This window comes from Prionailurus viverrinus, chromosome A3 (assembly GCF_022837055.1).
Source record: "Prionailurus viverrinus isolate Anna chromosome A3, UM_Priviv_1.0, whole genome shotgun sequence".
Lineage (NCBI taxonomy): Eukaryota > Metazoa > Chordata > Mammalia > Carnivora > Felidae > Prionailurus > Prionailurus viverrinus.
The window spans coordinates 117,681,024-117,708,256 of NC_062563.1; the positions used below are offsets into that span (position 1 = coordinate 117,681,024).

At 39.3% G+C, this 27,233-nt stretch overlaps 1 protein-coding gene across 8 annotated transcripts in view; it reads right to left on the bottom strand.

Moving 5' to 3' along the window:
- CLIP4 (CAP-Gly domain containing linker protein family member 4) overlaps window positions 1-27,233 on the bottom strand; it is a 98,990-nt gene that overhangs the window by 22,523 nt on the left and 49,234 nt on the right. For all 8 annotated transcript variants that reach the window (XM_047852176.1, XM_047852181.1, XM_047852179.1 and 5 more), the window contains exons 9-15: window positions 25,909-26,046; window positions 21,581-21,670; window positions 20,660-20,803; window positions 16,904-17,038; window positions 13,091-13,214; window positions 9,008-9,072; window positions 2,617-2,689 (exon numbers count right to left, since the gene is read on the bottom strand). In XM_047852176.1, the coding sequence (XP_047708132.1) occupies window positions 2,617-2,689; window positions 9,008-9,072; window positions 13,091-13,214; window positions 16,904-17,038; window positions 20,660-20,803; window positions 21,581-21,670; window positions 25,909-26,046 (769 nt within the window). The remainder of the gene's footprint in view (window positions 1-2,616; window positions 2,690-9,007; window positions 9,073-13,090; window positions 13,215-16,903; window positions 17,039-20,659; window positions 20,804-21,580; window positions 21,671-25,908; window positions 26,047-27,233) is intronic.

The following is a 27,233-nucleotide window of genomic DNA, read 5'->3' on the forward strand; positions in this document are numbered from 1 at the left end:
GAAGTGCAAAACTTAGAATTACAGTACATTTCAGAGCTCTGTTTACTCATTCAAAAACATTAATTGACCACGTATGAAATGACAGGCCCAGGCTTGGGTTCTAGGATTTGTGAATAGTCAGTAAATAGTTATAAATACTGCAATAAAGACTGTGTATGGTGCAGAAGGAGCAGAAAAGAGAAAGAACTCTATCCTCCCTTAAGGGCCAGGGAACATACTTGAGTGAGGAAGAGACACGTAGGCCTCACTTACGAGGAAGTCACTACGAGAACGAAGTCAGGAGAAACAGACAGGGGCTGTGCCTGCTGGCAGGACTTTAGATGCTGTGCTAGTGAACGTGGACTTCATTCTGGGTTTGAGAACTGAGCAGCTTCAAGGGGCGGGCAGAAAATGCAAACAGATGATATGGAAATAATGGAACATGCAGCAAACTGGATTATGGGAGTTCTGCCTAAAGATATTCACGTGTGAGCTGACCACATAAACCGTGTCAAAAGGCTGGATTCCACAGGCAGGACGTGCTGTGGTAACACAGAGAGGGGCTGAAAGAAGCTGGCAAGGACAGGAATGAGTGACAGAAGAGAGACAGATGCAGGCTGGATGCGTCATGACTACCAGGTCACTGTGGTGCCGGTTCAAATCCCAAGCCGCCTTTCCCTCTACCCCCATTCTTGGGGTAGAGAATTCTGAAGACAGAAGAATTGCTTCGACCCTCTCTCCATCACTCTGTCCTCTGAATGAAATGCATTCATCACTGTCACTCAATAAACGACACAGAAAAACATCCTGTTCCCTTTCCTCACTTCCTCTCTCATGTGGGGCAGGCATGTCCTTTGCCCAAATCCTTCATGTTTCCTCCCCAGGAATGTTCGTCACCTCTACATTTTCCAGGTTTCTTCTGAAGTATCATTTATTTCCATATGAATGAACAAGAAAATGGTAGTGCATGGGGAATCTCAATAAACTCATTTTTCAACCCACAGTCTTCAGAATACATCGTGCTTCCAGCCTAATAACACACAACACCCGACCAACTCTGTGCCCACAGAAGGTCATCCGTCGCTCTAATCTTCCCCTACCCCAAGATCAGAGACGGGGCTCCTAGTAACACCCAAAGTTTTTCTTTTGTTCCTTAGAAGAGCAGCCACCAGATATTTTAGTCATGTACTCTATAAGCAAAAATAAATTATTTTAAAAATTGATTTTATACCCTTAATAAAAGTGTATTTCTTTCTCTCTTTTTTTTAAACAGGCGCTAGTCTCAATCTGTACAAAGTATCAGTAGAGCTTCATTTCTTTTTATTTTTATAGAAAACAAAGAGAGGTACCAATGTTCTCCCCTCGTGTCAGACATTATCTGGTGTGTAACCATACCTGCTGCGTAAGCCCGTGGTTCAGATTTCTCCTCCTTCCCTCGCTTCCCTGGACATTGTGCTCTCCAACCCCCAGCACTGCACATGGCCTCTGACACTCCCCCTGTCCTCGCCCCCCCCCCCGAGAGTCCTTTATATCCAGGCGGCCTCTTCCTCGTATTTCTTCCATTCTGCCTAAGAAGGCTTGGATGTCTTCAAGAAACTGGAACAGAGAGTCACGGCCCTAAACTCTCTCAGCTACTCAAGTGAGGAGACCAATTTCAACATTCTCAAAATTGGTGAAGGTTTTATGGAAAGAAAAAAAACAGAACCCCTGGCCACCTCTGCTAAACAATACCTAGCAGTGTCGTGGGACAATCAAGGTTGGCAAGTGACATCTGCAATCCTTGTGACACCCCCTGTAACTTCTCACCAGATTATTACATAAACTGCCTGCTTGGTGCTCAGTTCACTGCCACATTCCAGTGCCTGGGCACCATTTCTAGTGGCTTCCAGAGCACCACACCCAAGCAAGATTGCGCACTTCCCTACTCACTCAGACCATTTTCCTTTCCCCACCCCACCCTGACCCCACCCCAATACATACACAGCCCCAGCCATTAGTCTTTAGATTAATTGGAAGAATTAAAAAAAAAAAAAAAAAAAAAAAGAACTCCTTAACCCATTCAATCTAGAAGAGGCTTATATTCCTCTAAAAGAAAAAAAGTTCCCAAAAGTGTCAGAAAAATATTCAGGAGAGTAAAGTGGGTCTGAAGGAAATAAATAGAAATGAAAAAGGAAAAAAAGATTCTATAAAGAAACAACAACAACAAAAACCATTTTGAGCAGTATACTCTACTAGAGGAAGTAGGAGTATTTTTTAAAATAGCAGTAAGATCACTTTATGCAGAAAGACCTGACATTTCTTTCCTGTGTTGCCAAAAATATTAACTCAAGTCTCTAAGTAAACAGTTTAAAATCAATCCACCCTATGATAACACAAAATATAAATTCCTCTAAGTCTTATTAACAGTACTAAACCCCTCTGAAAATAAATGCAGTATACCACTCTGTCACTAGTGACATTTTTAATTGAGCTTGTGAGGGTGGGAGGGAGGACTCTCCTCAATACACTCACACCTTTTCTCCTAAGTGCTAAAATTCTACCGAGCAATGTAAAAGATACAAAATCTATTTTCTTTCTTCACAGAATCCTGTCATGTTCATCTTGAAAAGTGTTTTTCTAAATCTTCTTAATACTCACTTGGCAAAAGCATTTCTTCTGTTAATCTCTTTCTGGGAAGAAGCAGAAGTCGTACTGAAACTTCTCCTAAAACCTAAATGTCAAAGTTAAGGTCAAAAAGGAAAGATAAATCACAAATTTGCAGTCCTCATTAAAAGTTACCTTTTATCCTTCTGCAGGTGTTCTAGTCTACCCAATGTTTCTTTGGGAACAGAAAGCAAAGAAAATAAGTACATACAGAATATAACAGTGGTTTAGATTTTTTGATGAATTTTTATCTTACCTTTCTCATCAAACTATGCATATGTGTATCAGTAAGTTAAGATCATAACATTACATTTGGAGGTTTCTATTATAAAATTTCTTGAAAACCAAATAAAACTGTATAATGATAGAGCTGAATCTTTTTACTCAAATATTTATCATCTTGATAAATCACATAAAGGATAAAATGGTTTAAAAACACTATCACTAAATATATTCCATTTATAAAATACTGAACAAATTTCAGAGTTTACGATTCTTGGCATCCCCAATGACAGAATTATTAAAAAAAAATAATTCATGAAATGTACATTTTTAAAAAGATGTTTTTAAAAAAAAGTAAGATTTCCAGTTCTGGAAAGCTATGGCAAGCAGATGTGCTGAATGAATCTCTCAACTTGAAGCGAGTATAATTTTAAACAACTGTACTTAAAAATATATATATTATTGAGCTGATACAAAGGCAAATTTCAGAGAGACCAACAACCAAACAGAGAGCACATGAGAAGTAACCAAGCACCAAAGCAATCTATCACCTTGTGCCACAGGATTGCCACTAACTTCTAGAGAATTTTGGCTTCTGCCTTACTGGCTGCACCAGAGATGGGAAAGGGCATAAAGCCCAGGGCCTAAGAAGATGGGGATTCTAATGCTAGACTCTCTGTTAAAACGTGGATCCCAACCAGCTCACCCTCAGTGTAAGGTTAAACGAGAAACAAAATGAAATACCATTCTGACAAAGATAAAACAAACACTTGTGTCAACCTTAATGCTCAGAAGGCAGCAAAATTTCCTCCCTTCAAAATCTGTGATAAGCCAAATTTTATCTGTGTAATAAAAAGAAAAACTGCAAGGACTGTAAATTAAAGTAGTCCCGGGTTGTCAGTGCCTCCAGGATTAACTGGCAGAAGAACACACAATCTTCTCTGGAGGCATGAACCCAGGCTTCAAAGAATTCCTGTACATTAAATTCTGAGTAAAATAAGCATCTCACAATAATAAATCACAAAACTCACAAGTAAAGAAAGTACCATAAGCTAGATTCACAGAACCAGACGGCAGAATCAGACACATGAAGACTTCAGATATGAAACTACTTAACATAAATGATAACAATATTTCAAATGTTTAAAGAGATAAAAGAAAAAACATGAGGAAATAACAAGCAAAAATAAGTGACAACAAAACAGTTGTAAAAAGGAAACAAGAAATGCAAATTTTGTAACTAAAAACTTTGTGGGTGGATTAAACAGCATAATAAACATGGTTGAAGAAAGAATCAGGAAACATGAAGACAGAGCTGAAGTTGTCTAGAATGCAGTCCAGAGAGACTAAAATGTGAAAAATATGAAAGAGGCATGGGAAAGTCTACCACACTACTCATCAGAGCTTCCAAAGGAGATAATAAAGAGGTAGAAGGAAGAAATATTTTTTAAGTATGCAGACAAGAGTTCTACAGAATTTATCAAAGATAGTAATTCCCAGATCCAGGAAGACCCATGATAGCAAACAGGATGAAAAGAAATCTCCCTCTAGACACGTCATAGTGAAACCGTACAACACAAAGGAAACAGAGAAGATCTTTAACAGCAATCAAAAAGAAAGACAAATTACCTACAACAGTATAGATTAGATAGACTCACAGACTTCACAAAAAAAGTGACAGAAGATAGAAAATAGTAAAATTATACTGTCAATGTGCAACGAGAAAACATCTCTCAAACTCAAATTTTCACCAATTTTTACTTTTACCCAATAAAACTATTATTAGAAAAGACAAAAACATGAGAGACAGACACTTTCTAAAAGAAATTTCAAAAAATATACACGTGGTAGGAGTGGAATATCCCAAGTTAAAGTTCTGAAGATTAATGACACTGGTAAATACATGAGCAAATTAAATATTGGTTATTAATTATACTAAAAAACCCATTATAAATAGGGGTCCCTGGGTAGCTCAATTGGTTAAGTGTCTGGCTCTTGATTTTGGCTCAGGCCATGATCTCATAGTTTGGAGATGGAACCCCACATAGGGCTCCACACTGAGCGTGGATTCTCATCTCCACACTCTGTCGCTCCCCCATTTGCTCCCTTTCTCTCTCAAAATAAATAAATAAACTTTAAAAAAGCTATTATAAAAATGCAAAATTTGGGGAGGAAATCAAATAGATGAATAACTCAGTTTCTAAGGATTCTCTGTCATTTGGGAAAGAGTACATATAATGCTTAACTGTAGACTTTGCTAGGTATATATGTCAAAGCACCTATAGTAATTACTAAGAAGTATGTTCACAACTTTCATTCAAGTACAGAATGGAATGAAAAAAAAGGACAGAAATGTAACTAGAATAAAGTCAAGAAAGAAAAACAAGTATAAAAATTGAAAAAATTGAAAACAGCATAAATAAATCCAAATATATGAGTATTTACAATAAATGTAATTAGGTGAAACTCTCAGGTTAAAAGGAAAACATTGTCAAACCATATTTTTTTAACAAGTGAAATCCAACCATATTCTATTTATAAAGTATTCCAAAAGCATAGGATGTAGAAAAGTTATAAGACAACTAATAGAAAAGCAATTATTTGACCAAAAGAAAGCTGATATAATGTAAAAAGAATTATTTAAAAAGCAATACAATTTACATTAACACCAAAAAAATGAAATATTTAGGTATAAATCTAATAAAACACAAAATCTATAAGAGGAATATTATAAAACTCTAATGAAAAAAAACAAGTAAGATCTAAATAAATGGATTCAATGTTCATGGATAGGAAGACTCAATATTGTTAAGATGATAGCTCTTCTCAGTGTGATCTATATAATTAATGCAATCCCAATCAAAATCCCACAAATTGTTTTGTGGATATCAACTAATTGGAAAGTTTATATGGAGAGGCAAAAGGCACAGTATAACCAGCAAAAGGCACAGTATAACCAGCATAATGTTGCGGGAGAAGACCATGAAGACTGACACTACTAAACTTGATGAATTACTATAAAGCTACATTAATTAAGACAACGTGGTATTAGTGAAAGATAACAGGTCAGTGGAACAGAAGAGAGAGCCCAGAAATAGACTCACACAGTCAACTGATCTTTGACAAAAGAGCAGAGGCAATTCAATGGAGAAAGGATAGACTTTTTAACGAACAGTCCTAAAATATACAAAAAAAAAAAAAAAAAAGAATCCAGACAGACTTCACACCTTTCACAAAAACTAACTCCATGTATCATAGATCTACATGGGAAACACAAAACTATAAAACTCCTAAAAAGATAACACAGGAGAAAATCAGGATGAACTTGAGTTTAACAATGACATTTCACATACAACACCAAAAGCATAATCCATGAAAAAAAATGTTAACTTGGACTTTACTAAAACTAAAAACTTCTACCCTGGTGTAGACTGTTAAGACAATGAAAAGACAAGCCACAGACTAGAGAAAAGATATGCAAAACACATTCTAACAAAGGTCTAGCATTCAAAATATACAAAGAACTCTTAAAACTCAACAGTAAGAAAACAATGAACACAATTTATAAATGAGCAGAAGACCAGAATGAACAATTCACCAAAGAAAATATACAGATTGTGGGAATGCAAGCTGATGCAGCCACTCTGGAAAACAGTATGGAGGTTCCTCAAAAAACTAAAACTAGAACTACCCTATGACCCAGCAATTGCACTACTAGGCATTTATCCAAGGGATACAGGTGTGGTGTTTAGAAGGGACACATGCACCCCCATGTTTACAGCAGCACTATCAACAATAGCCAAAGTATGGAAAGAGCCCAAATGTCCACCGATGGATGAACAGATAAAGAAGATGTGGTATATATATACACAATGGAGTATGACTCGGCAATCAAAAAGAATGAAATCTTGCCATTTGCAACTACGTGGATGGAACTGGAGGGTATTACACTAAGTGAAATTAGTCAGAGAAAGACAAAAATCACATGACTTCACTCATATGAGGACTCTAAGAGACAAAACAGATGAACATAAGGGAAGGGAAACAAAAATAATATAAAACCAGGGAGGGAGAGAAAACATAAGAGATTCTTAAATATGGAGAACAGAGGGTTACTGGAGGGTTTGTGGGAGGGCGGATGGGATAAATTGGTAAGGGGCATTAAGGAATCTACTCCTGAAATCATTGTTGCACTATATGCTAAATAATTTGGATGTAAATTTTTAAAAAATAAAATTAATTAAAAAAAAGAAAATATACAGATGGCAAATATATGCAAGTATCCTCAACTGTGTTATCAGCTGAACTGTGTCATCAGCTGAATTGTGCCCCTGCCTCTAAATTCATATGTTGAAATCCTAATCCCCAGGACCTCAGAATGTGACTGTGTTTGGAGACCAGGCCTTTAAAATGTCAATTAAGTTAAAATCAGGTCATACAGGTCAGCCCTAATCCATGACTGGTGTCCTTATAAAAAGAGATTAAGACACAGACACATATGGAGGAAGACTATGCTAAGACATGGGAGGAAACCACCATCTACGAGGCACGGCATGAGCCTTAGAAGAAACCAACTCTGTGAACAGCTTGATTTTGCCTCCAGAATTTTGAGAAAAACGGATTTGTTGAAGCCACACTGTCTGTGGTACTTTGTTATGCTAGTTCTAGCAAACTAATACATCATACACCATCAGGGAACTTCAGATGGAAACAATGAGGTACTACTCCACACCTATTATAATGGGGAAAATCCATAAGCCATAAAATTAATCTCAACAAATTTTTAAGGACTGGTATTATACAAATCACTCTTTCACAGATGGCTATCCTATGGAAAAAAATGAAATTAGGCCCTTACCATACACAAAATTCCAGGTGAACTGACAAATATGAAAGGCAAAAATACAAAACTTTTAGAAAGCAGTACAGGAAAATATCTGTGTGAGGTCTGTTCCAGGAAAAGGTTTTCTTTCTTTTTTTGTTTATTTTTAACGTTTATTTATTTCTGGAGACAGAGAGAGACAGAGCATGAGCAGGGGAGGGGCAGAGAGAGACGGAGACACAGAATCTGAAGCAGGCTCCAGTCTCTGAGCTGTCAGCACGGAGCCCAACGTGGGGCTTGAACTCACCGTGATCATGATCTGAGCCGAAGCCAGTTGCTTAACTGACTGAGCCATCCAAATGCCCTCAGAAAAAGATTTCTTAAGATAAAACATGAAAACATAATGGCTTCCTATTTTGACTACTTAAAATTTAAATATTTCTGTTTATCAAAAGACACCAGACAGGCAAGCAAGGTATTCGCGACACACAAAACTAGCAAAATATTAGTGTCCGAGGTATAGAAAGAAACCTACAAATGAGTAAGATAAACCAACCAAAAGAAAAAGGGGCAAGAGACTTGAACAGTTACGTCACAAAAGAGGAAATGCAAATGGCTCGTAAACATGAGGCTCGACCTCATCTGTAATCTGGAAAATGCAAGTTAAAACCACGAGATGCAGCTTAAATCCATCAGATGGGTGAAGAGTTCTAAATCAAGCAGGACTACTGTTGGGGAGGTAAAGAGCAGCAGGGGCTGTCATCCCTGCTCATGAGCATGTGCTCTGCCAACAGTCCGGCACTGCCCAGGGAGGGTGAAGATATGGACAGACCACACCTGGCCATCCTAGGGAAACGTTTGCAAATGTGTACAATGGTCTAGTTTGTAACGGTAAAAAAAAAAACCAAAAACGGACATAACACAAACATCCATCAAATATAGAATAACTACTATGTTTCAGTGGAACACTAACAAAATAGCCAATGACAATCAAATACATATGTATTTCCTAATATATATTATTTATTAATACATCTATATATGGGTGATAAAGATATAAAGTAAGTCAAGGAAATAATGAACATAAAGTTCAAGACTCATAACCTGAGGACAAAGTATATGAAAAGGGAGGCAGAGGAGGCTGGGGACACTCAGAGGCCCCCCCCAGTACAGGTCATCTTCACCTAGCAGACGGGTAAAAGATGTTTGCTTTATCATTACAGTAACTGTATGAATACATTTATATGCCCTTTTGTATACACAAATACTTCACAATAAAAATTTTTCAATAAATAAAAGCAAAGGAACAACGATTAGGAACATAAAATTGTGTAAACTTACCAGGATAAGAATGATTCTGTTTATTCGAGGAAATTTCCGAAAGGGTGTCCAGGGAGTCTGTTACCCTGTGAATAAAACAAGTACTGTAAGCCTCATTAGAAGAAACAGCAGGTCTTCAGATTTAAGACTGGCGCTCAAGTGAGGTTTTCACAACAACAGTTATTTCTTAGTTCACTATTCAACAAACATGCATTGGGTATCTATCAGAAGTCAGAAAGGAACTTCAAGCTAGCATCAGATACAGGCAGTAATAAAATACAAGAGCCCCTTGTTGTTTAAGGATGGTTAATGAAGAAAAAGATGACTTAAGGTGAATTCACTTACAACAGAGACCTGACTTTATTTCTCTGGAACTTTATCTTCAAAGATAAAACTAAATAATATGGAAATAAATTTGTCTTATATTAAATTTAACAAATGTTCAATTAGAATTGTAAAAACATCACATTTTTAAACTAAAAATCAAATACTGACTCAGTCTGTGTACGTATGTGATTTTCTGATAAAATTGCACAACCAAACACAATTCAAAGTCTTTTACTTTCTATTTGACCCCAAGCACAACCACAAAGGTAACTTTCCTGACAGGACTGTATTTTTTGATATTCAAATCATTCTTTATTTTTTTAAAAGCCAATCCTAATAGTCTCGTTTTCTTTCAGTTGTTTACTGACCTAACCCACAAAGCCTTCTTTCTGTCAATCACTTCTTCCAGGACACTTGGTCACCATCAAGAAATCCTGCAACTCTCACAATATTTGCAATTCCACCTTGCAATTCACATGCATCATTTTTACTTGACATACACACTACAGCAATCAGTGAGAGATTGCTGAACGCAAAGATTATGACTTGATGAAGAGGACGGATAATCAGGTGGTGATGGGTAGTTGAGAAGAACTTAATTCTAAAAGCGATCAGTTCATTAATAGTAAGTACCTATAATGGTGAGAACTAAGAATAAGAAAATACTGTGATGAGGAAGACCACTTGGACAAAAAACAGGGAGGTAGGCAGAGAGAGCAGATCAGATCTAGTCAGTAAGTTTTCTTAGAATTTCTGCAAAGAAATAGGTTGATTTATATGTTAATGGAAGAAAAGGTATTAACTAAATGAAAGCTGGGTGATAGTAGAAAGCTATTGAAGCACAGGAAATAACATGTGCAGAGATTCTCAGACAGGAGGCACATTCTTTTTAACGCAAAGCAGGGGGAAAGAGCCAGCTACAATCTGGGAAGAGTGAAATTGTGATTGGTCACCACTTCATTAAGACTGTCCTCAAGCAGTCCCCAGTTTAAAATTCTTTCCTCTTGGAGATCAGTGGTGTCTTTAAAGAGCTCCAAAGCTGGTTTAAATTAGAAATTCCTCAAAATCAGGGACCATGTCTGTTTTATTTGCTTATAGAATGCCTAGCACAGCACAAAGTGCTAAAAGACACTTAATAGTATTCGATGATGATGAATGAGACAATCAGAAGATGACAGGAAGACAGCTGGATCGAGACAGCAGTTCATTTAGAGAGAGAGCCCTGTATCTTTTAAGAAGAGGGGGCTGCTTTTAAAAGAATCACCTTAAAGACGACCAAATAGAAGGCAAGGAAGAAAAAAAGGTAAAAACCTATAAACAAAGCAAGAAAAAGAACACGAACATGAGAGAGACAGTGGCTTCACAATATAAAAGGGGGAAAAAACTGTCATAGCATAAGAAAAACACTGCCCTAGATTTGGTCAGTATCTACTGTGCCCAAAATATGCCCAACCATGTCCTCTGGGCAATCAAATATAAATGAAGAACCCCGGTCCTCAGGACTAGTAGACAAAACTTGTAAGAGACTGTAGCAATGTGTTAATGGAGATTTGTCCAAAGTAATAAGAGAACCCAGAAGACTGGGGACTTAGCATGGATCTTACCCTAAATGAATCATAAATAAGACATCAGTCCTGAAGAAAGGCACCAACTCTCTCTTACTCGTCACAGGGTACTGGTTAAGAACACACATTCTGATATTAAACTACCTGGGTTCAAATTCCCACTTGAAAGCTGTGCACACTTGCCTACTAGTTCCCTGTGCCTTCATCTCCCCACCTGTGAGACAGGGGCATTACAGTACCTGACCCACAGGGAGCTGCAAAGGAGTGAACGATACATGCGGAGCTCTAAACCATGCTGACCCAATGATAGAAGTACTGTTCACTGGCTAGTATCTCTTTTTCTTTATGTATAAGGCACATACCAAAAAACAGCAAACTACCTAAAAGCAAGGGCTTAGGAAAAACAACAACAAAACAACAAACCCAGGCTGAGTCCAGCTCCGTCATTAACTAGTGTAGGAGAGACCAAAATGAGCCACTACCAAACATGCTGCTCTGCCGTAAGGATTATTTTGAACTAAAGACATTTGAGAATCGACGAATGCGGGAAGAGGCTTTCTCTGAACTCCCCTTATCTGCCTAAAACAGGTGCTCCAAAGAGAAGGACTCTGCCCTCCCCAAGTTACATCAAGCAGGGAAGACAGACTGGCATCCCAGAGGAGGAGACGGGAAGTTAACGCCACACCCAGAGAGACGCTGTCACCAACTATCTCACCTCCCACCCATTTTCCTAAGGGCCCATTATCTTTCCAGAAAACCAGCTGCCCTCCCTTCAGAGGCCTTTCTCCCAGTAAGATGGTCTATAAGCTCTCCAATCTCACCACTCCTTTGGGTATTCGCTTCTTTCTGTGGTGCCCAGGTGCTGGCAAATTTAAATGTAATAAATATGTATGCCTTTTCTCCTGTTAATCTATCTGCTGTCAATCTAGTTCACAGACACCCTATCCCACCCCCCCACTCAGCTACTGACCCTAAGAGGATAGAGGAAACCTTTTGCTTCCCTACACTATATGACTTTAGCTAAGTCACTTTCTCCCTGAAACTTCTCTTCATTGGCAAAATAAAATAATCATAATACCTTACAACTCACTGGATTTGAAATATGCATCTAAAATACACTGTACAGAGCACACCATTTACTAAATGCTCAATAAATTTTTGTCACAGTTACTGTTATTTTCCAGATTGCTTGATCAAATACTTATTAGGATCAAATGAAACAACATTTAATTGAAGTTACTTCATAAACTGCAAAGCATTATATATGTTCAATACTCTGTCATAAGTAATAAGAAAAAAAATGTATCAGATACATCAAAGAAAGAAATTAATATAAAAATTGCATGTAGCTATTAAAAGAAACAAAGTGAAGGGGAAAACAGACATAAAAGCGGTAAGATGTGCCAGGAGGCAGTCACACAGTCTAGCTAGAAGGGAACTAGATGGGACTCTAGGGATGCGATGGCCGATCCATTCTCATGAACGTGATCACACCATAGATGTTATTTCCTATTTAAAGATTAGTATCCCATTTCCCATCTACTGAGAAGCACGCCAAGCCAACTTCTTTCAGCACATAAGTCATTTCCCATAATGGTACCTGGAATTTCACAAGAACTTGTTTCTGCTCAACTTAATTTTTTAAAGCCAGAGTGAGCAGCTACAAAAGTGTACCATCTTAAGGAGAAACACTGAGGAGGTATATTATATATAAATCCTTAAAGCTTCACTTCCCCCAAAGATCTACTGCCTATCTATTTTTGAAAACTAAAGAAATCAGAGGAAAAAGCCATTTTGGTTCCATTAGGTTTGTAGGAGAATGAATGGGGTGCCTGCTGGCAGGAAATTTAATGTAGTTAGGATGTGACTGAAGCAATCAGAGAGCATTTTTACTTTTGTTTGCATGACAGATTAAGCTTGCTGCTCTCACTGTTCTTAGCAGCAAACGCCACTTCTAATAGCCTACACATACTCATAGGGTTTGCAAATGAGGAATAAAGGAGGGTTTTAAAATTGCAAATCCTCAGCAAAGCAAATTTAGCTTTCCATGAGCCTTCTCTCTGAAGAAGGTGGTTGGTTAACCCCTTGAAAGAAGACACGAGCTGTAGTCAGTGCAGTGCATGTCTTTAATACAAAACGAGGAACTCTCACTATAAACCATTGCAAATTACAAAAAGACCTTGTGAATAAGCATAAATGCCATCCTTCTCACCTTTGTACTCTGGATGGGGGAGCAAATATTCCGTATCTCGGAGAACAACTAAAATACTGCACACCTCCAACTGAGCCATCATTCTTGCCATGGGGTTTCTCAAGCTCTATACCGTACCAATATCCTAGAACAAGAATATTGAATTTTAAAAGCATTTGCACTGTATCCAAAATTGTTATGCTATTATAAAAACCCAAAGCCTGGATGGGTTGACATTTTCATATATGACCAAAATGATGGAAGAGCATCATGATCGTTGAGTTTTCAAATGATAAAATTTGAAAATTTAAAAAAATAAACAGGAAAAACATTTCACAAGCCGAATTATGTATGTTAAAGGAGAGAGAGAAAATACACAAATTTGGCACAAATTAGCTATTATGCAAGTAGTGTATGGCCAAAATGTATCTAAAAGCTATAATGAAAAAGAAACCGTCCTTGACTCAGGAATATGGTGTGTTTGAGAGAAGTACAGCACAAAAAAATACTGAGCTGTATAAATCATAAAATGAACATATAATATTTTCATTTTATCCTCCCAACATTACAACACCACAAACAGTTCTTAAATAATTAAAGAAGGTCAAAAGTAATACAGAAAATACAACAAGACTTCATGGTGACTCTTCTTTTCTTTTTTCCCCAGCCAGGGTAAAAAGAAAAATCATATTCAACCTTAGCGAAAAGATTTAGATTACCTAGCAGGAAGAATTCTCTAAAAGGCTTTTAAGTATATAAAAGGGACAGCTCTGAGGAAAATTATAGGACTTCCTTTTCCAGAGAGCCTAAAGTTAAAGCAGTGAGGTTGCTTTTAGTGTGGTAAGAATTATGTAAATGGACATATACTCCTAGTCTAAGTATAGACATATATACTCCTAGAATAAGGATTCTCAAGTTGAGGGTACCTCAAGACCACTTAAAAGTGTCTAATGGTCTAGGGGCACTTGGGTGGCTCAGCTGGTTAAGTGTCCAACTTCCACTCAGGTCATGATGTCATGGTTCATGGGTTCAAACATGTCTGTGCTGACAGCTCAGAGCCAGGCACCTGCTTCAGATTCTGTGTCCCTCTCTCTCTGCCCCACCCCTGCTCATTCTCTCCTTCTCTCTCTCTCTCTCTCTCAAAAAGAAATAAACATTTAAAAAAATTTTTAAGTGTCTAACGGCCCATTTGTTTTTATTTAAAAGGAGAATACAGTAGTAATTGCCTTTGGCCTCTTACAATCATCAAATAAAAAATAAAAACACAGGGGCGCCTGGGTGGCGCAGTCGGTTAAGCGTCCGACTTCAGCCAGGTCACGATCTCGTGGTCCGTGAGTTCGAGCCCCGCGTCGGGCTCTGGGCTGATGGCTCAGAGCCTGGAGCTTGTTTCCGATTCTGTGTCTCCCTCTCTCTCTGCCCCTCCCCCGTTCATGCTCTGTCTCTCTCTGTCCCAAAAAATAAATAAACGTTGAAAAAAAATAAATTTAAAAAAATAAAAATAAAAACACAGACATTGAGAAATTTACTGCAAATTAGAATACAAAAATATTGTTTCTTTCAGATTACGAATTCAAAGAGCCAATATACCCTTAAAAATGACAACCTAGAAGTTCTTCAGTCTTTTCCTCTCATGTTCAAAAAGATGACACTTGAGCCCATTTCCAGATACTTTTGTGTTGAAAAGACTAATGCACAACCACTGTCTTCCATACTTAAACAGCGTGCGAGTAATGCATACAAACCTACTGCTTAGTCAAACTCATGCTCTGGGAATAGAGCATCATACTTCTGAATGTCATTAACCAGGGTTGTCTGGTTGCCATTTTTATTTCTCTGAGTGCCACCGTTACAGTGTTCCCACTTTAACATACCACATAACGGGGACATGTTTACCATATGACTCTTGAAAATGGGTAACATACCACAGAAAGACATTATGACAAGTGCCAGCAATTGTGAGTACACACAGTCTGGTAATGGTATGTATCGCTTCCCACTCAAATGGTCATTTTCTTTCCAATAGAAAAGGCTAAAGAGGCCAAATGACCTCCCTCAGGCCTAGATCTTACAATCGGTAAAAAGCCTCGATAGTAGCACCATTCCCTAACACCGACTGATTGAAATTTTGATGCCACAAGAAACACATGCTACTACTTTCTTAAAAGACAGAATGACTTCAACAGAAAAGTTTCCAACTTCTATGTTTTCTTATGACTTCCCACACTTCTAAATGCTTAAAATCAGGAATTGAAAAATGAAAAGTCAATGGAAAACAATGACTTGTAGCCAGTGAATCAAACCATTCTAACCTTGTTAAAGAGAGAGAAAGGGAACTCCAAAGACATGGAGATTGTGAAAAAAAAAAATACCCTACCTTTGGGATTCTTAGGTTTTTATTTGAGAACTATATTAAGACCATCCTAACTAATCTCAATTACTACCTGGAGACCTATGAGAGACATGAATTATACAACACATAGCCCATCTCAAATCAATTAGCTGGGTTGCAATTATAAGTGGTATAATGAAAAAGTCTGTGCGGGGAGACAATGCTCCATGGCTCGCTCATGTTTCTGCATGTTTTATGAACAGAGGCACTTCCTGTCTTTCCATGGATGTCTGCACAGAGGGCAACCTTGGAGGACAGAGACAGAGTGTGGGCGGCCGGCCCACACAAAACACAGGCATGCTTGCTGTCTAATACAGAGGTTCTGATCCCTTATGCTCAGGGCCCTTCTCCTGTTAGCATAAACCATTGCATGTGCAGGTGTCACACCCTGGGAATGGGGGCTCAGGGAGCAAGTGTAGGAAAATGCTGACACACTGGTTTCTGCTGCTGCTGTGAGTATGAAAGGGCTGTGTCTGAATCAGGAGCCTAAAGTCTTCCATCAGCATCTATGAAGCTGTGGCAACTACACAGGTGGGGTAAAATCTCAGATCCTTCACAGTTCTTGACAGAATGCTACAAACTTAAAATCAGTGGTCTCGGTAACCTTTTCCTCAAATGCTGCAATGCCACCATGTGTCAAAACAGCATATTGCCATTTAAAACACACAAACATGGTTTCACTCAACTGGCTTCTACATTTGAAATTAAAATCACTGAAAATGTGCGTCCAACTTCGGCTCAGGTCATGATGTCACTGTCGTGAGTTTGAGCCCCACATCAGGCTCTGTGCTGACAGCTCAGAACTTGCAGCCTCCTTTGGATTCTGTGTCTCCCTCTCTCTCTGACCCTCCCCCATTCATGCTCTGTCTCCTCTGTCTCAAAAATAAATAAACATTAAAAATTTTTTTAATCACTGAAAATGCAAAAGAAAGCTAATCTTTACTTTTGGAAACACAATATTAAGTCTAGGTTGGAATGAATATATAAATACACAAACGTGTGTTTTTAAGGTCCCAGGGTGCACAAAAGCTTTTTCATTTTCCCTTAAACCCTGTTGCTGGCTTTTCTCTCCAAGCCACTCTGATAAATGCTCTATGCCTTGAACTCATTTTAAGATTATCCTTAGCAAATATCTAATCCTAATATTTTCTCTCTGTTATTTAGCACGCTTGGCAATCAGTGAAAGTCAAGTTGGGAGAATAACAACTAATTTTAACACCAGACAATTTAAAACACAGCTGGCGAGGAAAATTTATGGACAAGAGTCAACCTGAGTACAAACAGTCCGTGGTTTTATCACTGTATTGCTTTTTCTGTGCCAGAGCTAACATCCACGACAACTGTTAATCAAGAATTCTCTACAGTTAAGTTTTACCCACGTAAAATTTTAAACCTTTTGTATTCTAAAGCACGCAAACTGAGCAAAGAACACACAGACAAGTTACCTGGAGCAAAGTTCGTTGTCCCAAAGAATTTAATGACGCCAATTCTCTGGCCTACCACCAGCACGCGATCTCCCAGGTGGAGCTCTCCAGAAGATCGGCTGTTATTTGCTACAGATGCTGCTGAGGAATTCAAACCTGTTTAATTGGTTGGTGGAGGAAGGGGAAAGGGCAGAAAAAGAGCAGGAGAAAAAGGGGAGGAAAAAAACCAAACAAACTCAAAAAGCATATTAGCCAAAAAACCACTATGTATTCTAACCAGTCTAACTAGTTGAAGATTTTAACATATGATGCCTTTCATTATTTAATTTTTTTAATGTTTATTTATTTTTGAGAGAGAGAGAGAGAGAGAGAGAGAGAGGGAATGAGCAGTGGAGGGGCAGAAAGAGAGGGAAACACAGAATCCAAAGCAGGCTCCAGGATCTCAGCGCACAGCCCAATGTGGAGTTCGAACTCACGAGACATGAGATCATGACCTGAGCCAAAGTCAGAGGCTCAACTGACTGAGTCACCCAGGTGCCCCGTGACACCTTTCATTATATACATCATCTACAAGCATGGCTCTCACATGTGAGGTCAATATATTCAAAAAATTTTTGAAGGGTTTCCTGAAAAAAATTATTGCCATGGGAATTTAATACACATGGTTCCTGGTACAGTATCCATTCTATCCAGATCGCCCGGGGCACGCTCTACTAGAGCAGAGGCCAGGATGCTTTTTCTGTAAAGGGCCAGAGACGGAGGATTTTAGTCTGTGCGGGCGATACCGTCTCTGTCACGACGACTCAGCTCTGCTACTATAGCACAAACGCACGCAGACACAAAATGGGCATGGCGTGTTCCAATACGACTTTACAAAAATAGGTGGTGGGTTGGATTTGGCCCACGCACTGTAGTGTACCAATCCCTATTCTACTAAAATGCTACAATTAGAAACTAATTCATTGGAACTCAGTGTATAATATACATACAGGAAGGTGATTTCAAAGTGAAAATTGCTGTAAGTTTCCAATTACCTCCAACTGATCTTCTTGGAGTATTAGAAACGAAACCACTCCCCCTCCCCTTGATTCAAACCTAATCCCTGAAATGCCCACTGTGAAACATCGGAAGTCCTAGAGAAAGACTGTCTAGAAAGCTGTTCTGATATAACAGAGAAAAAGTGGGCCCTTGAGGCTTCTCCCATCAGTCCATAAACAGACCTGAATAGCTATAATCTGGGAAGGCAGGGGACAGAGGGTTAATCACACTGCCAAAGAGAGAGAAACTAAAGACATGGCAACAAACGAGGAACATAAACCCAGAGAGAAGGAAGGTCTGGAAAAAGTGCTATACTAAAAAGTCTTACAATAACTAATATTTCCTCATAATAACTAATATTTCCACAGCACTTCACAATTTACAAAGTGCTCTTCGTAGAATTATAATTATAGGTAAGATACAAACTCAGAAATTAACTAAGACATGGTGTTCCCAGGTAGTCGAGGGCATACCAGGATTAAAGGCGGGGCCCTACAGTGGGCCCAAGTTCCCGGGTGGGTCCCCAGGCTATTTCATGGCCCAAGGACAGCACATTCAACAACGGGATACAATGACGCTAAAAACACAGACTTCCTCCCCTACCTCTGCCATTCCCCTGGTCTGCTCCTTCTGCTCCCCTGTAACCTAACTTCCCCGTACGTCCGCACCCCTCAAATGCAAACCTACAGGAAAGTGAAATATCTACTCACTCTAGGAAAGTGTCCTGGGGAAATGTCTCTGGGGTCCCCAACATGGGTTTCTCTCATGGATCTCCTATTCTCTCTGCCTCCCTTCCTACAAGTTCCTCTTTCTCATTCCAATTGACAACTCTCTTCATCTACTATTATCTAAGCCTACATACCACTCAAATTTATAAAGAGGGGAAAAACATTAAATAAGTAGGCACACTGGAGCTACTTCCTGTAACAGGCAAAAAGGGTAATTCAAAAGCCCAAATCCCAAGTGAAGAAGGCCTTCTATGAATGCGACTAAAATGAGGGCAGCAGGACTGCTGCATGCCCGGTCCTCTCACCTCTGTTCCTCAGAGGGCTGGGCAGAAACGGCTTGCAAGGGAAAGAGCATCTACTCAGAGAATACAGGTTCCAGGTGAACAATTTCAGGCAAAACTTCTAGGTTCTCTGCTTTTACAGTTTCAGCTTGTAGGTGTGTTATGCCAGTGCTACTGCTGAGGGCCCCTCCCCACCACGTACAATCAGTATTTTAAAGAGAAAAAAAATCCCATCATGAACATTTTCTATAATAAAATATTGGTTCAGTACAACTGTTAACAAGCATTCGAAAGAGAATCTGGGAACTATTATGAGGTTCACTGAAAACAATTTATGCCAAAATGGTTTCATTTCCTTTCTGGATGAGGTTGCTATGTAGGTAAATAAGTGAACTGCAACATATTCCATATATGTTGATTTGGGCAAGAAGTCAGCTATGAAGTGTTTTCTATACGCTCACTCGCAGCTGGAGAACTATGGGCCACACGAGGTTGGGCAGGACTCAGGGCGAGTTAAAAAGCCCCATCAGGGGTACTTGGGTGGCTCAGTGGTTGACTTCAGCTCAGGTCACGATCTCACAGTTCGTGAGTTCGAGCCCTACGTCAGGCTCTGTGCTGACAGCTCAGAGCCTAGAGCCTGCTTCAGATTCTGTGTCTCCCTCTCTCTCTGCTCCTCCCCTGCTCCTGCTCTGTCTCTTTCTTTCTCTCTCTCAAAAATAAATAAACATTTAAAAAAAAAAAAAAGCCCCAACACAACAGTCAACCTGTCAGGAGAGCCTCTGACCCTCTCGTACATAGTTTTAAACAAGGACTCGAACTTTATATACGTAGATGACACAAAAGTAGGTGAAAAAGCTAATATTCCAGATGTATGAAACCAAATTCAGAGGGATAAAACCTCTAACATTAAATTGCACGAAAAGACATGTACAGCCCTATATGGAGCAGCAGAATGAAGAGCGCCAGCATAAGCCTCCGTCTGAGCCAATGACACCATGTGGTCAGCAAACTGCAGGAGCAGCCCTACACTGTACTTGTGCTACCAGGCGGCAGTCCAGCTCTCTACAGGCTGACCGCCAGGGGTCTGGAGACCCGGGAGCAAGAGGAAGAGCTGGGATGGAGGCAAACCGTAACAGCAGCAGAGAAAGCATCAGACGGACCTCAGGATGAAGCCCGGGCGTCCCACTTAGAAACCGCCATCAGGCACCGAAGACTTACCTCCCTAAGTCTCGGTTTCCTCATTCATAAAATGAGGATGATAATAATAGTACCTACCCACAGGTTTGTTCTGAGAATTAAGTGAAATAAGGTGTGTAAAATGCTTAGACTAGAACCTGAAATAATAAGTATACAATCCACATTAGTTATTGTTAGTTAGGTCTAGATTAGAAAAGAAGAAAGATAATAACCATACGGTTTCCACATATTTGAGGAGCTATCATAAAGTTCTAAAATAGCCCTTAAAGAGCCAAAGGCATTAGATGCATCGGAAAGGGAAGAAGTCAGTCCAGATAAGGGAAGTGGCAGGGGCACTGGGAAAAAGGCAGGGAGACAGAGGATGCCCACGAAGGGAAGAGGGGTGGGGGCCACAGGAAAGACAGAAAAGGACAAGTAGTTCAATCTGACTGAAGTAAAAGTTTCCTTCTACACATTTAAAAAGAGCAAATCTACTTACAAACAAACCAAGATAAAAAACACCAAGAAAGCCTGGTTGAAAAAGCCATAGATACCAGCACTGGCTCTAGAGGAGACAGATGGGCTTTTGCTCACTGTCTTCTTGCCATTGCTACGTGCATTCAGCTTCTTGGGGTAGCTTGGTTTGTGTTCCAAAGACGATGTAGAGGAGGAGCTGCTGACGGATCCAAGCAGGGTAACTAAAACAGGTAAAGGAAAAGAACACAGAGAAGGGTGGAAAGTAAGAAATGAGCCACTAAGATGCTTTTCCAGGTAAATCCCTCTGAAACCCTCCATTTAGTTTCCTCTGTGGATTATCCAGTGTTGAATTAAATGCCCGGTTTCATCCAAACATACGGTAGCTCATACAGACAAGACTTTATAACCCAAGCAACTGTATTTTAATGATTCACGCCGGACGAGGACACTCTTACACAGAAGAGTACTGTCACATCATTAACTGAAGGTGACTACTTACCTATTCTACCCACCACTCTCTCACCTCCCACTTTAGATGGTTTAGTAGAATCCATCCTATTTATATTGTAAAATGCTATTAATTTAAGGTTACAAAAAGATAGTATTAAAATGTTTTAAGTTAATGAAGGCAAGCAGGAATACTCTTGAATTTTCTACCCATGCTCTATTCACCCAATGATTTGACAGCTGAAGGCAACTTTGAAACATTCTTATGAAGCCATCTACACTGGGGAATTTCCTTTCAGTCTCCCTCTTAATCTAATCGGATTGCTCTCTAATTTAAGTGTACGTGGATGCACAGTATAGGATTTTATGCCAAACCACGTATATACTTTATGACGAGCTGCTGAAGGTATTTTCAAGGATGATTTTCTACTATAATGATTTTTTCCTTAACAACTTTAAAACGTAGCCCTTTATAAGCTTTATCACTGTATTATTTTAAAGTTCCATCAGTAAATTAAATTTTTAGAATGGAAGTTATAAAATTATCTTACCATCTTTGTCTGTTACAGGTTTTGATTCTTCACCGGGAGGCAATGAAAGTGTTGATTCAGAAGCACTATCTTTTTTGGAGGTCATTAATCCTACCACATAGAAACAAACACTTTCAGCAAGAACTTTAACATTAAACATGAAAATGTATTTGCTTTTTTGTGTACAGACATCCCTCATTATCTAAATCTTACCCACTTCCGAAAACATGTTGGATAATCAATTCACAGACAGCAGGGACCAATATTTCAATACATAAAGAGGGGAAAAAATGCATTCTTAGCCTCTCCATCTGAAAAACCCAATTTCCTCAAATACCACTAAAGTCTCTTTTAAACCTATTTAACAATCCACTAAGGAATTCTAAATACAGTAAAACATTTAAAGCACAGGTGCCTAGTTGTTTGACACTTTGCACACTCAGTAGTGTGTCTGCACAATGCCAGCAGGTAGAGTGAACCTCACAGCTGAAGCACCACTGCCACCCACCCACTAGGACTTGCAAACAACTTACAGACTTCACTCATATGCGCACAAACCCATTACAACAGATTTTCTATTTAGAAAGTGAACTCTGGGTAAAAATTTTTGCAAATCATGATAGCCACTATTCATCAAAGTGAATGTCAGACAGTAAGAAACCCCCCACTCTCTGCCCTGGGTCCTCTGAAGATAACTATCACCACACCCAAGTCTCACAAACAAACTCACTTTAAAAAAGAAAAAGCTCATGAATAATACTTCGCCTTATTCAGACTTCTGTTTCCATTCTCCAGAACCAAACTGTTTAAATAGGAAACCTAATAGACCGCACCCAGTTCTAAATTCCATTAAGCATCCATTTCAGTTCTTCTCACTTAGGAAGCACTGGAGTGAGGAACTATACTCTGAGCATCACAAACATGAGCAAGACCTGGTCTCAGCCTGAAAGAATCTTTTCAATCCAGTATGATAGACAGATAGGGAGCATGGATAACTAAATAACTAAAATATGAGGGCATTTATTGATAAGCGCTAACATAGAAAAGGGAGACAATAATCATGGCTACAAAGATAAATTAATGTCTCGAGAAGACGACATTCTGAGATAGGTCTTGAAGGACAGGTAAGACTTCTTCCAGAGCACAGTGGAGGGATGGTCAGAAAGAACTGAAGGTAGGCATTCTAGATGGACAAAAAGAAAAAAATCTTAAGAGACAGGGTCAGGGAGGATGAGTAGCTTGGCTGGAATAAAGAACACTTTGGGATATGGAAGAAGTAAGAACGGATAGATAGGTCAGAGTGAAATCTCAAGGGACGATGGTGCCAGATAAGGAATCAGTCCTCTTGTGGAAGGAATGAGCCTCTGATGGACTCTGCGTGGAAGAGGGCTGGCATGAACAGATGGGGGAACGCTGTCACCCTGGCAGCAAAATTTAGAAGGGAACTGGATGGGCAGAGACAGGAAGCACAGACCAGAGAGGAGTTACTACAACAGGCAGAACGAGGACCAGAAGGACAACAGCAGGAACTGAACAGAGGGGTGGGTAACAGAGACTTCGTGCAAGCACCCCACAGAGAGTTCATTTCTTATTTTTCAGTTTTAAAATATCCATTTGGTCCTTTCTTATTTGAATTAGTTTTAATGTTTATTTCTTGAGCAAGCACGCTGGGGAGGGGCAGAGAGAGGAAGACACAGAATCTGAAGCAGGCTCCAGGCTCTGCTCTGTCAGTACAGAGCCCAACACAGGGCTTGAACTCATGAACCATGAGATCATGACCTAAGCCAAAGTCGGACACATAACCAACTGAGCCACGCAGGTGCCCCTGTTATCTGAATTTTTGAATTGAGATTTCTGGAGATTCGCATGTAGTTGTATGAGTAATACAGGGAGATCTCTTGCATACTTTGCCCAATTTCCCCAAACGTAGCCAGGATACCAACCAGGATACCAACATTGATACAATCCATGAATCTTGGGGCACCCCAGTTTTAACCACACTCATTAGTGTGTGCGCATGTGCCCATGCTCACACATCGCTTGGTTCTTTTTTACATCCTCATTCCTCTGAACTTTCTTTCCACTTGTTTCAAGAATTAACCTTAATTCATAGAGGATGGTTATAATATATTATTTAAAGCCTTTATCTGTGTCATGTCTGTGTCATGTCAGGGTTGGCAACCTTTGATTATCTTTTTCCTTGACAGATGTTGAGATTTTCCTGGTTTTTCGTATTTTGAGCAATTTTAGATTGCATCCTGTACATTTTAAATATATTATGTTGTGGGACTCTGGATCTTGTTTAAATCCTATGCAGAATGTTTACCATTTTGTTTTAGCAAGGACTCAACCCAGTTAGGTTCAGGCTGGCCATCCCTCCCACCTTCTGGACGCTGTGCTTCCAATGCCAGTTCAGTTTCCGAAGCCTTTTGGGATCCTTCTCATAGGTTGTGCCATCCAGTAGTGTCTGGGACCTGGGCAGTGGTCTACCCTGGAGACCAAAGCCCGTGGTCAGATCCACACGTGTACAAGTTGAGAGTAAGCCCAGGAGTTCACAGCCAACATTTTGAGACCACTTTCTTGAGCTCCCTCCTCTCCACAGTCTCCCTGACACTTTCCTGCTCCTGGAGGCACCCCTTCCTGGTATCAGGGCAGGGTGCCTAGGCTTTAGTTCCCTTGCTCTGTCATACAGTCTCTGGGGACTGACTCTGCCTCTGGGGACAAGCAGTGAGTAAAAAGAAGACAAACTATTGGAGAGATTCCATCCCTATTCCTGGAACCATAGTTTCTCTGGTGAGAGAGAAGGGTCTTCCTCCCTTGGGGTTTCTGGTACCCGGCCACCCACGGCTGCTACTGCCCCGTGAAGGACTGCCTAGGGACTGGGGAGGGAAAGAACCAAAGGAATATAAAAAAAAATCTATCTTTTTTAAAAAAGGGATTTCCTCCATTTTCTGTCTAGTAGGGGACCCCCAGGGCTTCTCTTTGGGCTTTCTTCCCATAATGGCTGTGAACTTCTGGGTTTCAGGTTTAAAGGATACCATTTACAAGTGCATCAAAAAGTATGAAGTACCCAGGAACAGACCTAACAAAACTGGTACAAGATAGCTATAGAGAAAATTATAAAACCTTCCTGAGATATTTTTAAAGGACCCAATTAAATAAAGCAATATCTCAAGCTTATAATTAAAAGACTGAATATTGTAAAGATGTCAGTTCTTCCCAAACTGACTTATGGTTTAAAATGCAAAACCAATAAAACTTCAGCAGATATTTTTTAAAAGAAACTTAATAGCTTACTCTAAAATTTATATGGAAGTATGACTTACAAGGATCCAAATAGGCAAGACACTGTTCAAGAATAAGGTAGGAAGCTTTCCTTTACTAGATATCAAGATTTATGTTTTTACTAGTTATGAAGTCCACTACTGACACAGAGATATTTAAATAGCTCAATGGAAGAGAGTAGAAAGGCCAACCAAATTCTTGGGCAAAATCCCTTAATCACAGTAGAAAGCCTTTCTGCTTCAGCCACTGATAAGTTAGCAAGTACTTACCAAGGGTCTATTTTGTGCTATGTACTACTACCGTGAATACGAAAGTACAAAACACTCTCATAGCCCATTTAAAGTTTAAAATTTTGCTGAAAGAATAAAAGATCTGCACAAATAAAGCAACTGGAGGAAAAGACCCAAGATAACAAAGAATTGTGTGGTATGGATACAAGTGTACACAGAATTAGAGAGAATGGAGACACCAAAGTGATCTGGGTCATCAGCGAAGTTTTCTTGGAGAAACAGCATCTGAATAAAGAGGTAAAGCACATCCAGGACCTCAAAAGGCACGAGTCAAATTACTTCACCCAGAGAAACAGCACGAGACAAAGTATGGAGGGAAGAGGGAGGACAATGTACGCCCAAGACAGTGAGACATGAAACCACAGTTCACCTATGGAGGCAGCCAGAGATCCCATCGAATACAGGAAGGACTCAGAGTCAGAATATTTTCTGATTAAAAGAGAAGGCACTAAAATTCTTGAATAGGTGAGAAACATAAAGCTAGTTGTGTTTATAAGGATCTACTGGAGGTATAAAATCTAGCTTGGAGGTTACATTAGCCAGTGATGAAGGTTTGCGGGTGGTAGGAAAGAAAGGAACAAATGTATAGTATTCTTGTCAGGAATCGAAATCATAAACCATGACTGATGTTTAAAACCACGTGAGATGTGGGTTTTATTAAATTCAGGTTCCACAGTTGTCTAACAAAAAAGGGTGAAGCAAGCTAAATATAAGGCATTCCACAAAAGAAAGAAATATGCTGAATAAAAGATTTAACTTTCTGGCTTGACCTACCAGTATTTACTTTGGACGTTACATGAGCTACATCAATTTTCTGGAACCTGATAAGAGGCACAGCTTTTGCAGAGGTGTGTACTGTATTCTTCCTTCGATCTTTTGCTTTACTGATCTTTGAAAGAGGTGCAAATATACCTAAGGGAGGAACGTAGAGCTTGAGTTAGTGCTAAACAATTAAAAGCATTTCCAATAAAGGGGCAAGTACAACCATTTGATAATATAAACGTTTAAGTTCTTTTTTAGTGCCTACCGGGAATCCTGTAGGGAGAGACAGGAAAAAGAAAGACACAACACTTACCCTCAGAGAGCTTACAATCTAGTTGTCAAGATGAACAACATACACAGTAATTTAAAAATCACATAAAAGATGCATTATCAGGTATTAAGTGAAATTCAGGGAAAAGAGAAATGAGTGAAGGTAATACTTGTCCATCATTCCATCATAACGATTTCTGACTAGGCTACTGGCAAATAATAGTGCACTTCAGAGCATACAAACTATTCATCTGTGTCACTTTGTGTCTCCTTTAGGACATATTTTCCCCACATGACAGCTTTTTATGCCCTTGTTCTATTTCTCTACCAGGCTGTACACCTTTGGATGATGAAATTCAAACATTATTCATTTCTGCATTTCCCCACTGTACCTAATTTCAGTGCCTTACACATAGTAGGGATATAAAAAATACTCTCCAGTACAAAATATAATCTTCCCAAAAGGCCTAGCCCTCAGCTCCTGACAATCATAAACAGCACAGTGCGTGCTTGGGAGGGGAGGCATGTGGGGACAAAGGGAGGGCCTGCGGATCTGCAGCGGCTCAGAATATAAAATTCCATTTAAAAAAGAGGAGTTTATCCAGGCAGTGAAATATCCAGTATAAATAAGTATGCATAGACATTAGAGATAGTGTATAGACTACAAATACAAAGATTATCTGGCTAAGACATTTTAAATGATAAAAAAAAGTCATAATATGTATATCACACTCTTCCATCGGGTGTTTACAATCTAATAAAGACATACTGTGACCAAAATGTGATATGTACATTAAAAATAACTTTTTTTTTAAATGGGTCTGTAGAAATGCTCAAGACTACCAAATGTGTTTTGTTAATAACCAAAAAGTGCTAACTATATGCCTTTTCCGCTAATCATGAAATGCTTTCCTCCTTGGGATTCTATATTACTTTCTCCTGATTTTACTCTCTTCTAACTTCTCCACAATGTTCTCTCTTCTGTCTCCCACCTAGCATATTTTCCTTGAGTTTCTATCCTTTTCTCTAAGCTCTTTTCCTTGCCAAATACACACACACACACACAC